At 43.6% G+C, this 18,300-nt stretch overlaps 1 protein-coding gene across 4 annotated transcripts in view; it reads left to right on the top strand.

Moving 5' to 3' along the window:
- NRP1 (neuropilin 1) overlaps positions 1–18,300 on the top strand; it is a 178,276-nt gene that overhangs the window by 106,767 nt on the left and 53,209 nt on the right. For all 4 annotated transcript variants that reach the window (XR_011473161.1, XM_070429205.1, XM_070429194.1 and 1 more), the window contains 2 exons: positions 5,006–5,161; positions 11,144–11,288. Coding sequence is in view for 3 of the 4 variants with exons in the window: in XM_070429205.1 (XP_070285306.1) it covers positions 5,006–5,161; positions 11,144–11,288 (301 nt within the window). In the remaining variant the exon portion in view is untranslated. The remainder of the gene's footprint in view (positions 1–5,005; positions 5,162–11,143; positions 11,289–18,300) is intronic.

The following is an 18,300-nucleotide window of genomic DNA, read 5'->3' as shown; positions in this document are numbered from 1 at the left end:
AAGTAAGATGTGGTCAGAGATTCTACGAGAAGTATTGGAATTTTATATTTATATCTATACTAATAAAAGGGTAATATGCTATTTAGACTGGGAGACCTTCCAGACAAAGCCATGGTGGCGGGGCTGAGACAGAGGCAGTTGGGGGTGATCAGGCCAGAAGGGGAGGGCAGTTGGGGGCGATCAGGCTTAGTGGGGAGGCAGCTGGGGGCAAGAAGGCCGGCTGGGGCAGGGGGTGAGTTGAGGGCGAGCAGGCTAGCAGATAGAGTGGTTAGGAGCAATCAGGCAGGCAAGCAGGTGAGCAGTTAGGAGCCAGTAGTTCCGGATTGCGAGAGGGATGTCTGACTGCCAGTTTAGGCCCAATCCCTGTGGACATCCCCTGAGGGGCCCCAGATTGGAGAGGGTGCAGGCTGGGCTGAGGGACAACCCCCAACCCATGCATAAATTTCATGCACCGGGCCACTAGTTGGAAATAAGATGCCAGATTGAGTCACTTCTGATGATGATGCTACATAGCTAACTCAAAGGGTGGCCACTAGAACTCAAAAGGATTTTGAGCCTAGCTAGCATGTCTCAGTGGTTGAGCATTGACCTATGAACTAAGAGGTCACAGTTTGATTCCTGGTCAGGGCATATGCCCAAGTTGTGGGCTCAATCCCCAGTATGGGGTGTGCAGGATGCAGCTGATTGATGAGTCTCTCTCATCATTGATGTTTCTATCTCTATTTCTCCCTTCCTCTCTGAAATCAATAGAAATATATATTTTTTTAAAAAGGATTTTGATGAATTTCTATAAAATAATTTACATACCATCATATAAGTACCAGATGTTTGTCACACACAGGGAGTGACACATTCAACAATTTCAGTGAATGTATTTGATGTTCAGCTGTGTACATACCCCCTCCCATCTTCACATCCCCTCACCAGCACCCTTAATATTAAACATAAGTAGAGTAAACTCAGATGTGAAATCAAATCCATCTTCTAATGAAAAATAAGGCAGCTGTGAAATAATGATATTTTTGAAAATAAGAAAATAGTGATTGGACCACAGCTGATTGGATTAAAGAAAAGCAGGTTATTTAATTATGGTTATTGTCTGTGTGAATTTTAATGGAAAGAAAGGAACTATTGTTAGGACAATGAACTCTCAAACCCAGAGGGGTGGCTATATTTAGAACTTCTCTGGGTTATACCTTTGTCTTTCCAGCTGCCTTTCTTGAATCATCAATCTTATCTATTAGAATGTGAGGTTGCTAAGAGTTCATCATAATTCAGAAAGCTAAATCACCAAGAGGATGGTCATGGCTGATTTTGAATGGTTTTCATGACAATTGATTATTTTGGCTTTAAGATGACCAGAGATCAATATATTTCTTGACAAATGTCTATAGAGGTAGGGAAACCTGGTGTTGTAGATGGGCAGGAATGGCACCAGGTGTTAGATGCATGGGGTCAGACTGGACCTGGGTTCAGCAACCTCGGTACTTGATTTCTGGGAAGGGAAGAATTAGAGCCAAGACTTCAACCATAAGAGAACATTTATTTATAAAGTCATAGAGGTGGAAGAAGTAATTCATAGAAGAAATAGGCTTAGGAAACAAGTTATAGAGGTAAAGGAAAGACCCTTAGAGCTTGGGAGTGAAGAAGGCAATAGTAATATGGAATTGGGGGCAGGGGGTCCAGGGAAAGGGAAGCGAAAGGCTTGAACATGTTTCTACGAGGGAGAGCGCACTGGATCCATGTCCTAAGGGTTTAAGGGTGGAGATTTTAGGGGAAGTCCCATGGGAAAATCTTAATAGAATGTTCAGCAGCTTTCCAGGTGTGTCCTTTCAAGATTGTAGTCTCCACTGATTGATTGGTTGGTGACTGGGCAGGAGATCATTATTCAATGCAGCTGGTCCTGAGGTCAGTCTTGGGGTCACTGGTCTGATTTTGTTGCTTTTCTGGGTCTGGAGCTGAAATATAACTGAGGCCTAGATATCTCTAGGGAGGAAAGGTCAGGGGTCCAAACTTCATGTCCATGGATATGCTAGGGGTTGAAAGGTCACCCTGTGGGTGAGGTCTCACCTTACAATTGTCTTTTGCTAGGCACCTGGGGCTTTCTGCCCTGGTGACCTTCTGTACCTGGCTCATTGTCCTAGCTATGCTCATGTCTGTTTAACTGCCTACCACAGTGGTAGGTTGTTTAGTGTCTATCATTTCATTCATTCATTTCCTTCTCCTTGCCTCTGCACTTCCTGCTCCTCCTTCTCCCTGGAACACTTTTTTCCCTTTGTGTCCACTTGCATGCTTCTATCGTGTATTTTTCATATAATAGACATCATAGTCATCTGTGAAATGTCTATAGTCCTTCAGCTCCAATTCTCTGGCAAACAGCTTATTCCTTCCTCTGTGCTGCATCACACTTTCTGCACATTGCCCCATTCTGTAGTCATGTGTTTGTGCTTCCCACACTCTTACTGCTCTTGATATCCTCACCACTTAATGCAGAACTTAGCAGATGAGCAGTATTAAGTGTCCACTGAATGAATGTCCATTAGGTTGAATAACAGTGTTCACAGGTAGCATGCTGATTAAGTAGATTATGCTACAACCTTACCATGGAATATCATAAAGCCACTGAAAATGATGTGGTAGAAAAATATCTTGACTTGGAAATATAGCCGTAGAACTAAACAAAAAGAAGCTCATCAAACATAGAAGTAATATGACCACATTTTTATAATAACAAAACACGCACACCATATTCACATACATTTAGAATAAGGAAAAAAAAACTCTGGGAGGCTATTAGTGGTTATTTCCTAATGGTGGTCTTATGGAGATTTTATTTTCTTCTCTAACCTTTTCTGCATCTTATGAATTTTCAATAGGCATCTATTACTTTTATATATAGAAACACAGATACTCCCTAAAAGAAATCATAAAAGTCTTGATGGAGATAGAGCAAAAACACAACTGGATGGATTCGGCGGTGGCGACATTAACTACACACTTAATATTCTAGGGTGACAAGTGACTTACTCTGCCTACCAGACCAGAAAGTAAAATAAAAGTCACTAGTATAAAAAAAAAAGAGGAAATGATTAAATCAAGAGAAATTTACACATTGAGGCATGCAGGCAGAATATTTTAATGGTTCTGGAAGATAGATACAGCAGGTGAGACTAAAAAGATAGATCAAGGAAAATGTCATTATTAACTGAGCAGGCCTCACCCATAAGAAAGGTGTACTTACAGACTTGAAGTCCTTCTGAGTCTCCTGACACAGACACCAGCAGAGTGAGCAGTGATGCTTCTGAGACAGAAGGCTATCTCCTTCCAATCATCAGGTATGGGAAGGTCTCTGTTAGGGCATTCCCCATAGATACTTAGGGAGAAAGTACTTCCCCAACATTGGCAGTGAGAGTTCTCATAGTGCAGGGGAGGCTGTTTTATCAGAGTTCTGGATACCTTGTGATTTTAATTTTAATAAGTCCCAGTTCTAATCATTTTGTGAGGTTGTCACTCATCCGTACTAAACCCGGTGGCAGTAATGTTAGAAAGAAAAATTAAATGAAATGTCAAGTATCCCAGTGTGGTAAATAAGAGAATCTGCAGCTTTATAGCACAGCAGGAAGTCTTATGCAATTACATGGGGAGGTTGCTAATGCGTTTCATTGTCATTGAAAAAAGAAAACTTTTTTTATGACAGATCATGCATATGCCTTTGGGGCCTTTCTATCTGAGACCTTGGATGCTTCCCTGTGTTGGGTACCTAAATTCCAATCAATTGCTCCTTCCTTTAAGTCAGCTGTTATTAATACTTAGGATTCTTCTAGTTAACCACCAGTTAACTTCTTTTCTACCTGGCAACTAAATTGTATCCTAGAAACAAAATTTGAAAAGCAGGAATATGGCAGTCAGAGAATAAAGTTCTAGAGTTATTTCAAATCTGCCTATGCACTCTTGGAATGTTTAATCATTTCCAAACTGAAGAGCCATTTGTAAGTTTGGCAGGAAGAGTTTATTTAAATAGCTCTGCTTCATGTACCTTTGGACATCAAGATCTGAAGGGCCCTTCAGCTTGAAAGTGGATGTGGCATTGAACATGACTCAATGGATAGTGAGTAAAACATTAAGTGTCCTTAGAGTATTTGAAACTGTTTAGTGCAACCAGTGTCCAGAGTACCCATTAACTTTCAGATTGCAACATTAGGAAATCAGAGAGTTTTTACAGCAACTTAAAATCACCTGATTATTTGTCTGGAATTTAGTTAGATTTAGCGTTCTCAGATAACACCCAGTTAAATTTGTATTTCAAGTAAGCCATGACCTAGTTGTAGTATGTCCCAAATATTACATGGGACATATTTATATTAAAAATATTTGTTGTTTATCTGAAATTCAAATCTAAGAAACAAAAATCCTTACTCTGCACTCCTCATCTCTACTCCATTCCAGATTACAAATCTAGGGCCCATTTCCCTAACCACAACACTCACAGTGCTTTCAAAGTCAGTATTGTTCTGATCTGCATTCTATTTGAAGGAGGTAGAATGCTAAATAGTGACGGAAAATCGGACCATGTTAGACTTGAGTTCTAGTCCAGGCCTCTCAAGTCTCCAATATGTGAGATTATCTTGTTTGCCTTGATTTTCTATTTGTAAAATGGCATATATTGATGTGTTGTTTGGAAAAGGTTTTTAAACTCTCAGAAAATACAGCAACATGATATTGAACCCTGTTTTGTCTTTTGCACCAAGGATTAAACAATCATGGTTGCAGCAATGAGAAAGGTCTTTCCTGGCAATTGCCTACCTAGAGCAATTGCTGTCTTCTCCCATTTGTGCCTTTTGTTAGAGGAATGGTAGGGGGATTTGGGGGGTTGTTGATGCCAGAGGAATTAGGGTCTATTGATCCCAGGTTGGTAGAAACTACACTGTGGAGCCTACAGGGGAAGATGCTCCAGGTGATGGCAGTGCAGGGATGGGCAGCTGACCTCATGTGTATTGTCTTGCAGGTGGACTTGGGCCTTCTGCGCTTTGTCACTGCTGTTGGGACACAGGGAGCTATTTCAAAGGAAACCAAGAAGAAATACTACGTCAACACTTACAGAATAGACATTAGCTCCAATGGGGAAGACTGGATCACCATAAAAGAAGGAAACAAGCCTGTTGTAAGTTTGGCTGCCATCCCTTCAACCAATTTAGTCTTTGAAATGGACAATCAATTTTACTTGTTTGGGAGCTTTCAGTCTGGTCTGGTTAATTTTTTAATTGATTTAAAATGAAAAGAGCAATTAGAGGTTTAAAGCTGACCAAAGGGGTCCCATGTTCCCAGATCCAGAAGCCAAAAGCAAATTATATGAATGTGTCCAAGAAAAGTCAATACCAGCCAAATTAAGTGTCAGACTCAAGAATCACTTTATACATCCCACAAGGACAAGGACTATGCATAAGATGAATACTGTCCTCTTAGAATCATAGGAGTTGTTTTGTTTTCCCTGTGTTTCTCCATTCTCTTTCATGGATTTATTCTTCCTCTCTGTAACAGGCAGGTTTTAGAAAAGTCCTTTTCATCTATCCTCTGTGGCTCACAAACTAATTTGCAAGTGTGTTTGGCTGCTTCTGTGAGAATACACTGTAAATAGAACCAAGTTAGTCCATAATGTTCCCTAAGATCACATACATGCCACCTCCTCACTGCTTAACCAAGGAGGAAAACCCCTGTCTCTGGGAGCTCTACCCTAAATCATTTGGAACTGAGGTGATTTTTTCTCAGCCTGCCTGTTTACTTAAAGTTATGCTAGCTCTGATTTAGCAATCAAAAGATTTCTGAGAACTCACACTTGCTATTTCTCCAAAAGTAAAAGCTTGCTGAAGCTGAGTAAAATGTATAGAATTGATAAGGATAGTAGCAAAGATCCAGGTACTGTGACTTGAAATCCTGGATTTGAGAAGAGGTCAGTTAACATGTCCTTGTCTCTCTCTGGAGCATTCATGGCCTTGACTTCCTCCTGGCCCTAAACTGAGAAAAGCCTCCAGGTGTGAAGTGAGAGAACTATTAATTTCCTTTGATTAACTGCAAAGCCCTCACTCTTGTTTAGGGGAGATAAGATTGAAGTGGATGTAGATATGCAGCTGCTATATGGGAGGAAAGTTTTGTGGTCAGGCAAGTTCAAGGCCACTGTCCAGCTGGTGAGGACATGAAATCAATCCTCCATCTGGGAAAGAAAAACGCTCATAGTCAACATTCATGGCAGTTAAGCAAGTAAATTCGACCCTGAGTTTCATGGCTTATTCTTGTTTTGGAGTAGTTTTTTGCAGACATGCTTTAATTTCAAACAAATAGATTGGGGGTCAGGGGTGGGGAACACACTAATGCCAAGGACACACCATAAGCAAGAGAATCTAGAAAGCCCAACCAGTATGACTCAGTGGTTGAGTGTTGACCCATGAACCAGGAGGTTGAGATTTGATTCCTGGTCAGGGCACATCCCAGTGGGGGGTTTGCCAGTGGCAGTTGATCAATGATTCTCTCTCATCATTGATATTTCTCTCTCTCTCTCTCTCTCTCTCTCTCCCTCCCTCTCTCTGAAATCAATAAAAACATATTTTAAAAAGAGAGAGTGGGAGAACTGACCTCTGACCTTCAGGCCATTTCTTTAAAAAAAAAATGAGTGCTACCCTTGCTCGTTTTGCTCAGTGGATAGAGCATCAGCCTGCAGACTGAAAGGTCCCAGGTTCAATTCTGGTCAAGGGCACATGCTCGGGTTGCGGGTTTGATCCCCAGTAGGGGGCATGCAAGAGGCAGCTGATCAATGATTCTCTCCCATCATTGATGTTTATATCTCTCTCTCCCTCTCTTTTCCTCTCTGAAATCATATATATATATATATATATATATATATATATATATATATATACACACACACACACACACATATACTAGGGGCCTGGTGCACGAAATTCGTGCACTGAGGAGGGGGTTGTCCCTCAGGCCAGCCTGCCCCCTCTCACATACTGGGAGCCCTCAGGGGATGTCCTACTGACGGCTTATGTCTGCTCCCTGGTCCCCTTGGGGATAGGGCCTAAGCCGCAGTCTGGCCTCCCTTTGTGGGAGGTGACTGGGTTGATCAGGGTAAGGCACCAGCCCCATCACCCTGCTGCTGCAGCCACTGCCAGTCATTGCAGCCAGCAAGATTTTTTCAACACAGACTCCAGTCCCTTCACCATGAAAAAATGACAACTTTCTTTAGGCATTTTCAAGATGTGTCTTTCATATAATAATTTCTTTATTATTTTTTTAACCTCACCTGAGGATATGTTTCCATTGATTTTTAGAGAATGTGGAAGAGAAAGGGAAAGACAGAGAGAAACATCAAAGTGAGGGCAACACTTTGATCGGTTGCCTCCTGCATGAGCCCTGACCTGGGCCCCAGCCAGGGAGGAGCCTGCAACCTAGGTACATGCCCTTGGTCAGAATTGAACTCAGACCCTGCCATCAGCAGGCCAAGGTATTATCCACTGAGCCATACCGGCTAGGGCAGGGTATGACATTTCTTAGCCCTCCAGCAGTGGACCTTCGTTTTTTTCACCAGGAGTGTGGTGAAAAACCCTAGATCACCTTTTTGGATTCTTATTACCCAAGTTACTAAGAATATTACCAGTGGCATACAGGGAGCTTAACCAACAAGCGGTCAGAAAAGGTGTTTCCTCTGTAGTTCACACCAATAGCCAGCTTGCCCCCCCACCCCAGGCCTGACACCTCTGGCCCAGGCTTCAGGCCTGGGCAGGGGACCCCCATCTCCCTCCCATTGCCAGCTCTACCCTCGCCCAGGCCTGACGCCTCAGTCAGAGGCGTCAACCCCCGTCATCCTTCGATCACCGGATCAGCCCCTTGCCCAGGCCTGATGCCTCGGCCAGAGGCGTCAGGCCTGGGCAGGGGACCCCCAGACCCTTCCGATTGCTGGCTCCACCCCCCGCCCAGGCCTGACGCCTCTGGCCCAGGCTTCAGGCCTGGACAGGGGACCCCCATCTCCCCCTGATCACTGGCTCTGCCCTCGCCCAGGCCTGAAGCCTCGGCCAGAGACTTTGACCCCCATCACCCTCCGATCGCAGGATCAGCCCCTCGCCAAGGCCTGACACCTCGGCCAGAGGCATCAGGCCTGGGCAGGGGACACTCAGGCCCCTCCAATTGCAGGCTCCGCCCCCTGCCCAGGCCTGACGCCTCTGCCAGAGGCGTCAGGCCTGGGCAGGGGACCCCCATCTTCCCCTGATCACCGGCTCTGTCCCCCTCCCAGGCCTGATGCCTCTGGCCCAGGCATCAGGCCTGGGCAGGGGACCCCCATCTCCCTCTGATCGCTGGCTCAGCCCCCCACCCAGGCCTGACGCCTCTGGCCCAGGCTTCAAGCCTGGGAAGGGGTCCCCCATATCCCCTTGGTCACTGGCTCCACCCCCCACCCAGACCTGATGCCTCTGGCCCAGGCATCAGGCCTGGGCAGGGGACCCCCAGACCCCTCCGATTGCCGGCTCCGCCCCCCGCCCAGGCCTGACGCTTCAGCCAGAGGCGTCGACCTCCATCACCCTCTGATCGCTGGATTGGCCCCTCGCCCAGGCCGGATGCCTCAACAAGAGGTATCAGGCCTGAGCAGGGGACCCCCACCTCCCCCTGATCACCAGCTTCTGGGCTGCTTCTGGGGCTTCTGGGGCTGGCCTGTGGCCCGGGATGGCGGCTTGCGCTGGCGGCTGCGCTATCCCGCCCTGCCTGCAGTATGCAAATTAGCCGCCACCTTTGTTGGCAGTTAATTTGCATATCGCACTGATTAGCCATTGGGAGGTGTAGCGAAGGTACAGTCAATTACCATGTTTGTCTATTATTAGCTAGGATAATAAAATAAATTAAAATAGTGCTACATCTTCAAGACCTTCTCTGCAGCTATTGTCCATCGGCTGTCCACAGGGCTCAGAGGGGTGTCAGGAAGCACACACAAGTCCTCAGTGGGTATCTGGCAATGCACACAGCTCTGTTTAGATGTCCACTATCAGAACACCCTGGCACACATAAGAGCTTTCAGAGTGGGAGGCAAAAAGAATATATAGGGTGTCCCAAAATTCACGCAAGAAGTAATTTTGATAGAAAACACAGGTTTATAATTAAAAATTGTAAATTTTTTATTGATTCATAAAGTATACAGTATAGGGTTATGTATGGAATAGCACATCGGGTAAATGGCTTCCATGGCTTTGCTGGCACATATGCAAATCCGTGGTCTTCATTGGTCTTCATTGTCCCTGCTCCTGAGCCATAATTGGTACTTGGTAATACTTTATCAAATTGAAGGGATTGAAATCAAAGGGCAACAGATATTAGAATCTGATTCAATAAACCAAGTAAAATTAGGCTTTTATTTTTGTTGTTGTTGTTGTTAATGCTCACGCAAAATTCAAATCTTACGTGAATTTTGGGACACCCTGTAGAAAGGTTCAGTAAAGATAAAGACCTGGCATCTGTCTGTGCACTTTTAATGAACCTAATGAAATCTGAGCTTCCACAGAGTCTAGTTATTGTTGGCCACCTGCCTTTCTCCATATGTTGGAGCCTTTCAGCCACTGCCCTCTACCATCTTTCCTACTTTCCGCGGGAAGAGCTGGCTATACCTCAGCTGGAACAGACTGGGACCATCACAACCTCAGCAGTCCTCCTCATGTTGAATAGAATGCATATCCTTAGGTTGTTTTCAGGAAAAAAAAATTCCCTCAGTGTGAGCTGAGAGTTGGTGCATGCAGTGCTCCTAACAGACTGCTGGGCTTCCCTGAAGTGGACTTGTTGACACGTTAAGCACCATAGTTTGGGACTCTACTCTTTCTGGCAGCTACCTATTATTCTTTGTCACACAAAAATGCTCCCACACAGATTGTTTCCCAGAGAGAGATGCTGAAGTAGGATAGGCATCTGAAGTCCATCACAGGCTGGGATAAATTATCATATTAAATTTTCTCCAGAGAGGGATTAGGCTAACAGCCAACTTTGGAAAGCATTGACCCCCTTCAATTGTGCAGGCCACTTAAGCTAAATGAAGTAAAAACACCATCTTGACTTTTACAAGCCCTTTCTCCCAGGAGAAGAGCAAATCTTGGGAAACTGTGTTTCCTCTCTATGAAGTTATTTGGGAAGGTAGCGAGGAATCTCATGCTTCCAATGAGCCCAGTAAACTCGAGTTACACCACCTGAGAAGAGGAGTCTGGCCTGGCTGTGCTCGTCACCCACAGCATGTAACTGAGACAGCCACTTTCATACAGGCCATCCCCAATCCAGGGCCAAGTAAAATCCAGGAAAATGGAAGCTTTCAGTTTCATCTGAGGTGGGTCTACTGCCAGAATGTTCCACGAAGGCAAACAGCCTCCACTGTTTGGATATCTTGCCAGAGAACATGGCTGTGGCACCAGGCCTGGCACCATGGCCCTGACAAATACATGTGGGAAACTGGTTTGTGACGAGCAATCGTTACACCTGTGGTTAGAATAAAATGACTCCTTTTAAAACTAGAAGCTCTGGAAAAGCTGAGTTTTAATTACACATTATTTATAACGAAGTTTTTATTTTGACCACTAAAACAAAATTTTGCCAATAACTAAGAAAGATTAAAGTCATTAATGAATGTCAGAGAAAAGACCTTCCATCAAGAAATGGGAGTTGAAAGAGAGAAAGCCACTTGACCTTGTGCTATATCTGAGAACAGAGAATTAAAAAAACAGACCTTCTGGGAGTTCCTGGGAAAGTAAAATAAGGAGAGTTCCCATCAAATGTCCTTAGCATTTTGTAGGTCCATATGATAAAGTTAATAATTGTCCACTTTGTAATATAATAGTGTGCATTTTTAAATAAATATTACCCTTGTAACAGTGCTTCTGGAGGCTCTAGCCACTCTGAAAATTGAATGGATGGTTAGGACAATATTCTACATTAGACATGATTCTTTCTGATTGCCATCAGTTGAAAAAAAAACAAAACAAACACATGGTAAATTATTAATACTACCTCAACCTGGATAGACAATGTTGAAATTGTAAATTTTAAGCATTTGTGAAAACATATTTTGGATTTGCTTTTAATCCCAAAAGCCTATTATTAAAGGGCCCTTTCTTTTTCCATATAGATCTTTCAGGGAAACACCAACCCCACAGATGTTGTGCTTGGAGTTTTCCCCAAACCACTGATAACTCGATTTGTCCGTATTAAACCTCTGACTTGGGAAAATGGCATATCTATGAGGTTTGAAGTATACGGCTGCAAGATAACAGGTAAGGTCCGGCTTAAAGATTGCCTAGTGTAAATATGTCTCTCTTCTCTGCATCCAGCGCAGCTAGAGAGCAGTCGGGTTCCTGAGTAGGGGTAGCTGAGGATTGAGAAAATGAAAGAAAGAGACAGACACAGAGATAGAAGAAAAAGCCGGGGCCGGGTGGGACCACTGTCCTCTGATGATGAGACAGGGACAGAAACAGTGACCCAGAGCCGTTACAGTGTATTTATTTTATACAGCAAAAAACAGGAAGTTTTACTAAAAGTCAAGATAAAGGAGATTATTTGCATTCTTGGATAGGCCTGAGTCATATTCATTCCTGGATTTAAATAACAAAACCCACCCCCTGGCACCTGGGCTGAAGGTCAAGCCTACAACACTCCTACCTTTTGGCAAAATGTGTTTCCAGGATGTGACTTTGACAACACCACTGGCTTCAGCTGATAATAATTAAAGAAATGCCCATGTGTCTTCCCAGGCGCTCTCTATAGCCTAGTTATCTACACTAATAAAAGACAAACATGCAAATTGACCGTACATTCGCTAGACCTTAAGCCACACCCACCAGCCAATCAGAGCGACTATATGCAAATTAACCCAAACAAGATGGTGGCCAGCAGCCACGGAGCTGGAGCAAGCAGGAGACTTGGTTGCTCCAGTGATGGAGGAAGCCAAGCTTCGCACCTGCTGCGGCCGGCTCTGAGCTCCACTCAAGGCAACAAAGTTTCAATTATAGAAGATAAATAAACCCAAATTTTGAGATCAATCACTTGTTTCTCAGAAGGCATGGATAAAACTCCAATTTATTCATTCACTCATTCATTCAAAAATCAGCACGTAGAACACATTATGTTCCAGGCATATAAGACACAATAACCAAGGGCCTAAATACACACCTTTCAAAAGAGGACATCCAGAAAGCCAAGAGACATATGAAAACATGCTCAAAGTCACTAATCATCCAAGAAATGCAAATCAAAACAACAAAGAGGTACCATCTCACACCTATCAGAATGGCTATCATCAACAAATCAACAAACGACAAGTGCTGGAGAGGATGTGGAGAAAAAGGAACCCTCCCGCACTGCTGGTGGGAATGCAGACTGGTGTAGCCACTATGGAAGACAGTATGGAGTTTCCTCAAAAAAACTAAAAATGGAACTCCCATTTGACCCTGTGATCCCACTTCTAGGAATATATCTCAAGAAACCAGAAACACCAATTAGAAAGGATATATGCACCCCTATGTTCATAGCAGCTCAATTCACCATAGCTAAATTCTGGAAACAGCCTAAGTACCCATGAGTAGATGAATGGATTAGAAAACTGTGGTACATCTACACGATGGAATACTATGCTGCTGTAATAAAGAAGGAACTCTTACCATTTGCAACAGCATGGATGGATCTGGAGAGCATTATGCTAAGTGAAATAAGCCAGTCAATGAAGGGAAAATACCACATGATCTCACTCTTTCATGGATAATAAAGACCATTATAAACTTTTGAACAAAAATAGATACAGAGGCAGAGTCGCCTCGAACAAACAGTCAAACTACAGCGGGAAGGCCGGGGAGGGTTAGGGGGCAGGAGGAGGGGGTAAGAGATCAACCGAAGGACTTATATGCATGCATATAAGCATAACCAATGGACATAAGACACTGGGGGTTGGGGAGGCCAGGGGATTGTTAAGGACGGGGAAGAAAAGGAGACATATGTAATACTATTTGTAGTACTTTAAGCAATAAAACAATTTAAAAAAAAGACACAATAAAAAATAAGTCTACCAGGGAAACTTCTACTTTCATCAGCTTCCACTATGAGGGGAACATGGCCTCTAAAATAAAATTTTCTCACTGGAGTGTCTGCTTGCTGGGGCTTATTGTAGGTTCAATTTATTGTCTAACATGCACTGTCTAGTTATTGGATACCATTTAGTAAGCACTTACTCTAAACGAGGTATGTTACATATATTCTTTCGCTGAATCCTTATTATGGCTGAATTAAGTTTAATCTTTGAAAAATATGTATTTTTATTGATTTCAGAGAGGAAAGGAGGACAGAGAGAGATGGAAACACCAATGATGAGAGAGACTCAATGATGGGCTGCCTCCTGCACTCCCCGCATTAGGGATCAAGACTACAACCCAGGCATGTGCCCTGACCAGAATAGAACCATGACCTACTGGTTCATGGGTTGCCACTCAACCACTGAGGCACACTGGCCAGGCTGAAACAAGGTTAATCTTACTGACCAAGAAATGAAGGCCAGAGGGACTAAATGTCTTGCTTATGGTCACATGTTCACTAATGGGTAGTTCAGAGCCAAGCTTGGATGTCTGTGTACCTTCTATTCATGTGACCATCATTATAACATGATAGCCTCTTTAAAAAAGCCTGCCTTGATAATTATTTGGATTTTGTAGCTGTCTTACTAAAGAGAAAATATCTAAAATAAAGTAGGGGTCACAAATAACAAACTAGCCGTATGAGCCTAAAAGCAGTATCTTACTTGGAAAAACAAAACAAAACAAAACCGCAGGCTATATACAATAGTTGTAAAATAGAATTTGCTATTTCAGATATCTGTTTAAATAACTAAGTCATTTAATCATTTTAAAAAATACAATATATTATTTGCCTCTTTACATGTGAAGACTCACACATTCTTATAATTAACTCTCAGGAAAATCCTTATGAAAATGAAAACGGCCCTCAGCCCCTCACCCAGAATGGCCAGGCACCCCAGTGGGGACCCCCACACCCTAAAGAGGGTTTGGCCAGCCTGAAAATAGCCATCACCCCCTCACCCAGGCTGGCCAGGCATCCCAGTGGGGACCCCCACCCTGAAGGGAGTGTGACCAGCCTGCAAAAGCCCATCAACCCCTCACCCAGGCTGGCCAGGCACCCCAGTGGGACCCCCACCCTGACCTGGGACACCCTTCAGGGCAAACCAACTGGCCCCCACCCATGCACCAGGCCTCTATCCTATATAATAAAGGGATAATATGCAAATTGACCCTAACAGCAGAATGTCTGGGAATGACTGGTCACTATGACACAAAATGACCACCAGGGGGCAGACGCTCAATGCCAGAGCTGCCCCCTGGTGGTCAGTGTGCTCCCACATGGAGGAGCTCTTCTCAGCCACAAGCCAGGCTGATGGCTGCCCGCACAATGGTGGTGGCGGGAGCCTCTCACGCCTCCTCAGCAGCACTAAGGATATCCAACTGCAGCTTAGGTCTGCTCCCCGCTGGTAAGTGGACATCCCCTGAGGGCTGCCAGGCTGCCAGAGGGATGTCTGACTGCCAGCTTGGGCCCAATACTCCAGGGAGCACACCTAAGCCAGCAGGTGGACATGCTTCGAGGGGTCCCAGACTGCAAGAGGGCATAGGCCAGGCTGAGGGACCCCCTCGAGTGCACAAATTTTTGTGCACCAGGCCTCTAGTGATTTATATAAACTTTTAAATTCAGGGAAAATCATTTGGCATATATGTGATCATTTTCATTTGGATTTAGACCAGTGGTTCTCAACCTTGGCTGCACATTAGAATCACCTGGGAATCTTTTTAAAATCCTGATTTCTGGGCCTCATCCTCTGGAAATTCTGTTTCTTTGTTATGGGGTGGGGCCACAACATTAGTAACAAAGAAACAGAATTTCCAGAGGATGAGGCCCAGAAATCAGTATTTTAAAAAGATTCCCAGGTGATTCTAATGTGCAGCCAAGGTTGAAAACCACTGATTTCGACAAACCTGAGTTTAAATTCTACTTGCTGTTCAGTGGTCAACAAACTCATTAGTCAACAGAGCAAAATATCAACAGTACAATGATTGAAATTTCTTTTGAGAGCCAAATTTTTTAAACTTAAACTATATAGGTAGGTACATTGTTATTAACTTAATTAGGGTACTCCTAAGGCTTAGGAAGAGCCACACTCAAGGGGACAAAGAGCCGCATGTGGCTCGAGAGCCACAGTTTGCCGACCATGGCACTAGCTTATTTCTTTGAGCAATTTAGTACCTTTCAAAGCCTTAGTTCTCTCACCTGGAAAATGGTGTATGTCATTCTCACATACACCATACGGGGCTGTTCTGATAATGGATTAGCTCATGGATATAAAGCACACAGCTGGCATGTGGTATGTATTTGTGAACTGGCGCCTTTCCACTAAACCAGTGGTCGGCAAACTGCTGCCCCTTGAGTGTGGCTCTTCCACAAAATACCATGTGCGGGCGCACACGTACAGTGGGATTGAAACTTCGTGGCCACACTCAAGGGGCCAAAGAGCTGCATGTGGCTCAAAAGCCAAAGTTTGACGACCACTGCACTAAATGGTAAGCTCCATGAAGGCAAGTGCCTTGCCTTTTATCCCTGTCTCCTGAGTGCTGGGCACATTGAAAGGTACTTAGTAGATTTATAGTAAACTAGGGGCCCAGTACACAAATCTGTGCACCTTGAAAGAAACTGTGGGTGGCAAGGCTATGGTGGCCACAGGGGCAGGTCTCGGCCCATCCTCTATGCCCCCATCTGGCCCCTCCCGCCACGGCTCCCAGTCCCCTGTCTGCCTGCAGCCCTGCTCTCGCTGCCGCTCCTATGCACTGATGGAGCTGGCCCCGCTGGCATCTGCTGATGCCACGGAGCAATTGGGGCCGGCACCAGCAGTGGGTATGAGCTGTGGCTGCTGCCCTGATTGCCCCTCAGGAGCAGGGGTAAGTGGAAAAGCCCTCAGGGCAAATCTGGGCCGGCAGCTGCCACTCACACCAGCTGACAACGCCTAAGCGATCAGGGCCGGGCGCCAGCAGTGGGTGCAAGCGGCGGCTCTGGTGCTGGCAGTGGGTGTGAGCAGGGGCCGGTGCTGGCAGCAGGTGCGAGTGCCTGGCGGCATCATGGTGCACAGGAGCAAAGAATTTTCAGTAACCACCAAAGGCTCACCCTGATGACAGCGACCAGTGCCACACTTTGGTCTGGTGCCCCAACTCACCTGCTCCACCATCCCACCACAGCTGATGCCCACCATCTTCTGTGCTCTGCTGGCATGCTGCTGACACCCACCACGTTCTGCGCGCACCCCCTGGTGGTCAACGCACATCATAGCGACCAGTTGTTCGGTTGTTTGGTTGTTCCGCCATTTGGTTTATTTGCATATTGTATGGAATGTTCTCCTCCTACTTTATCTTTTTAATGTTGAATTCTAGAGGTGACCTCATGAACTACAGTTAAGGAGTTTAAATTGCAAGAATTTCTCCTTTTACTCACTAACTACCTTGGCAACTTTCTCTTAGCTGTTGTCTCAATAGCTATCTTTTGTTGAATGAATATACTAATTTTAAAAATCAATTGGGCAATACTTCTAGTTTTTTAATTTGCTTATTCTGGCATTTATAAGACTTTAAAGTCTGTTAAATTTGTTACAAGTAGGTGGGTTATACCCAATTAAGAGATAAAGAAGGTGTAGGTCTAAGAGACTAAGTAGCTAAAAAAAAGTGGCTTGGTCAGGACAGAGCTAGAAGGGAAAGAATGATCCTGCTGTTATTCTCACTGTATTGCTATGGCTATCAGTACTGTTATGACTTGTCCACGGGCATTCTGAAGAAAATAGCAGTCACGTCAGAGTTCCCTTTAATTTAAATAAATACAATGCAATGTTTTCATTTTTAAAAGAGCAGTACAATGTAACCTTTAGAGTAAGTTTAAAAATTCAAAACAGAATCAATAACTGATTCACTAAAAGTAATGAAAAGTAAACAATTTTTAAAAGCTTGTGAACTATCTTTTAATGTTATATTAGTATACATACTTAGGGTATTTAATTTCTCATTTCATGAAGGACAACTCTATTGTTTTTATTTTTATATAAGGAAATACTGATTTTTTTGAAGGGGGAAAAAAAAAAGTGACCCAGGCAATTTTCCATGAAATTGTAAGCAATTTAGAAAAGAACAAACTAAGTCGGGGAAAAAATAAAACTATACTGTTTACAGTAGGGCCAATTTTAGAAAGTAAAAACTGACATCTGATTTCTTACCAAAATGTTATTTATTTCCATCATAGAGACAGACATGTTTATTGTTTTAGGACCTAAGACTTAGAAAGGTCAAGGCCTTGGAGGCAGGAATTGGGTGGGAGGGTTTGGAGGAGGAAAGGACATTGAAAAGTAAGATATAACCTTGGCTTTATTTTTTTCTCAAAAGTTATATAAGGGAAAGTTCTAGGTCATTTTCAGAGCATTACAGATTTAAGAGATACCCGTAAATTTGCAGAAACAAGGCCATTTGAAGTCAAGGTGGAAATTTCTGGCCTATTACTCCAATTTAATCTCATGTCACTGTACAAAAAAAAAAAAAAAAAAAAAAGAGGTAAACTTTATAAAAACTCTAAATGTGTTAGTCTGAACTCTGAATTCCCAGGCTCTCCTTTTAGTTAAATAAAATACTTATTTAACCCTGAATGCTCTGTTTTCATTTTCATAAGGATTTTCCTGAGAGTTAATTATAAGAATGTGTGAGTCTTCACATGTAAAGAGGCAAATAATATATTGTATTTTTTAAAATGATTAAATGACTTAGTTATTTAAACAGATATCTGAAATAGCAAATTCTATTTTACAACTATTGTATATAGCCTGCGGTTTTGTTTTGTTTTGTTTTTCCAAGTAAGATACTGCTTTTAGGCTCATACGGCTAGTTTGTTATTTGTGACCCCTACTTTATTTTAGATATTTTCTCTTTAGTAAGACAGCTACAAAATCCAAATAATTATCAAGGCAGGCTTTTTTAAAGAGGCTATCATGTTATAATGATGGTCACATGAATAGAAGGTACACAGACATCCAAGCTTGGCTCTGAACTACCCATTAGTGAACATGTGACCATAAGCAAGACATTTAGTCCCTCTGGCCTTCATTTCTTGGTCAGTAAGATTAACCTTGTTTCAGCCTGGCCAGTGTGCCTCAGTGGTTGAGTGGCAACCCATGAACCAGTAGGTCATGGTTCTATTCTGGTCAGGGCACAT

Source organism: Myotis yumanensis, unplaced genomic scaffold, assembly GCF_028538775.1.
Source record: "Myotis yumanensis isolate MYYU_CA2020_CCGP unplaced genomic scaffold, mMyoYum1.0.hap1 SCAF_1, whole genome shotgun sequence".
Taxonomy (NCBI): Eukaryota; Metazoa; Chordata; class Mammalia; order Chiroptera; family Vespertilionidae; genus Myotis; species Myotis yumanensis.
The sequence above is the reverse complement of the archived record's forward strand: the minus strand, read 5'-3'. Positions and strand labels throughout refer to the sequence as shown.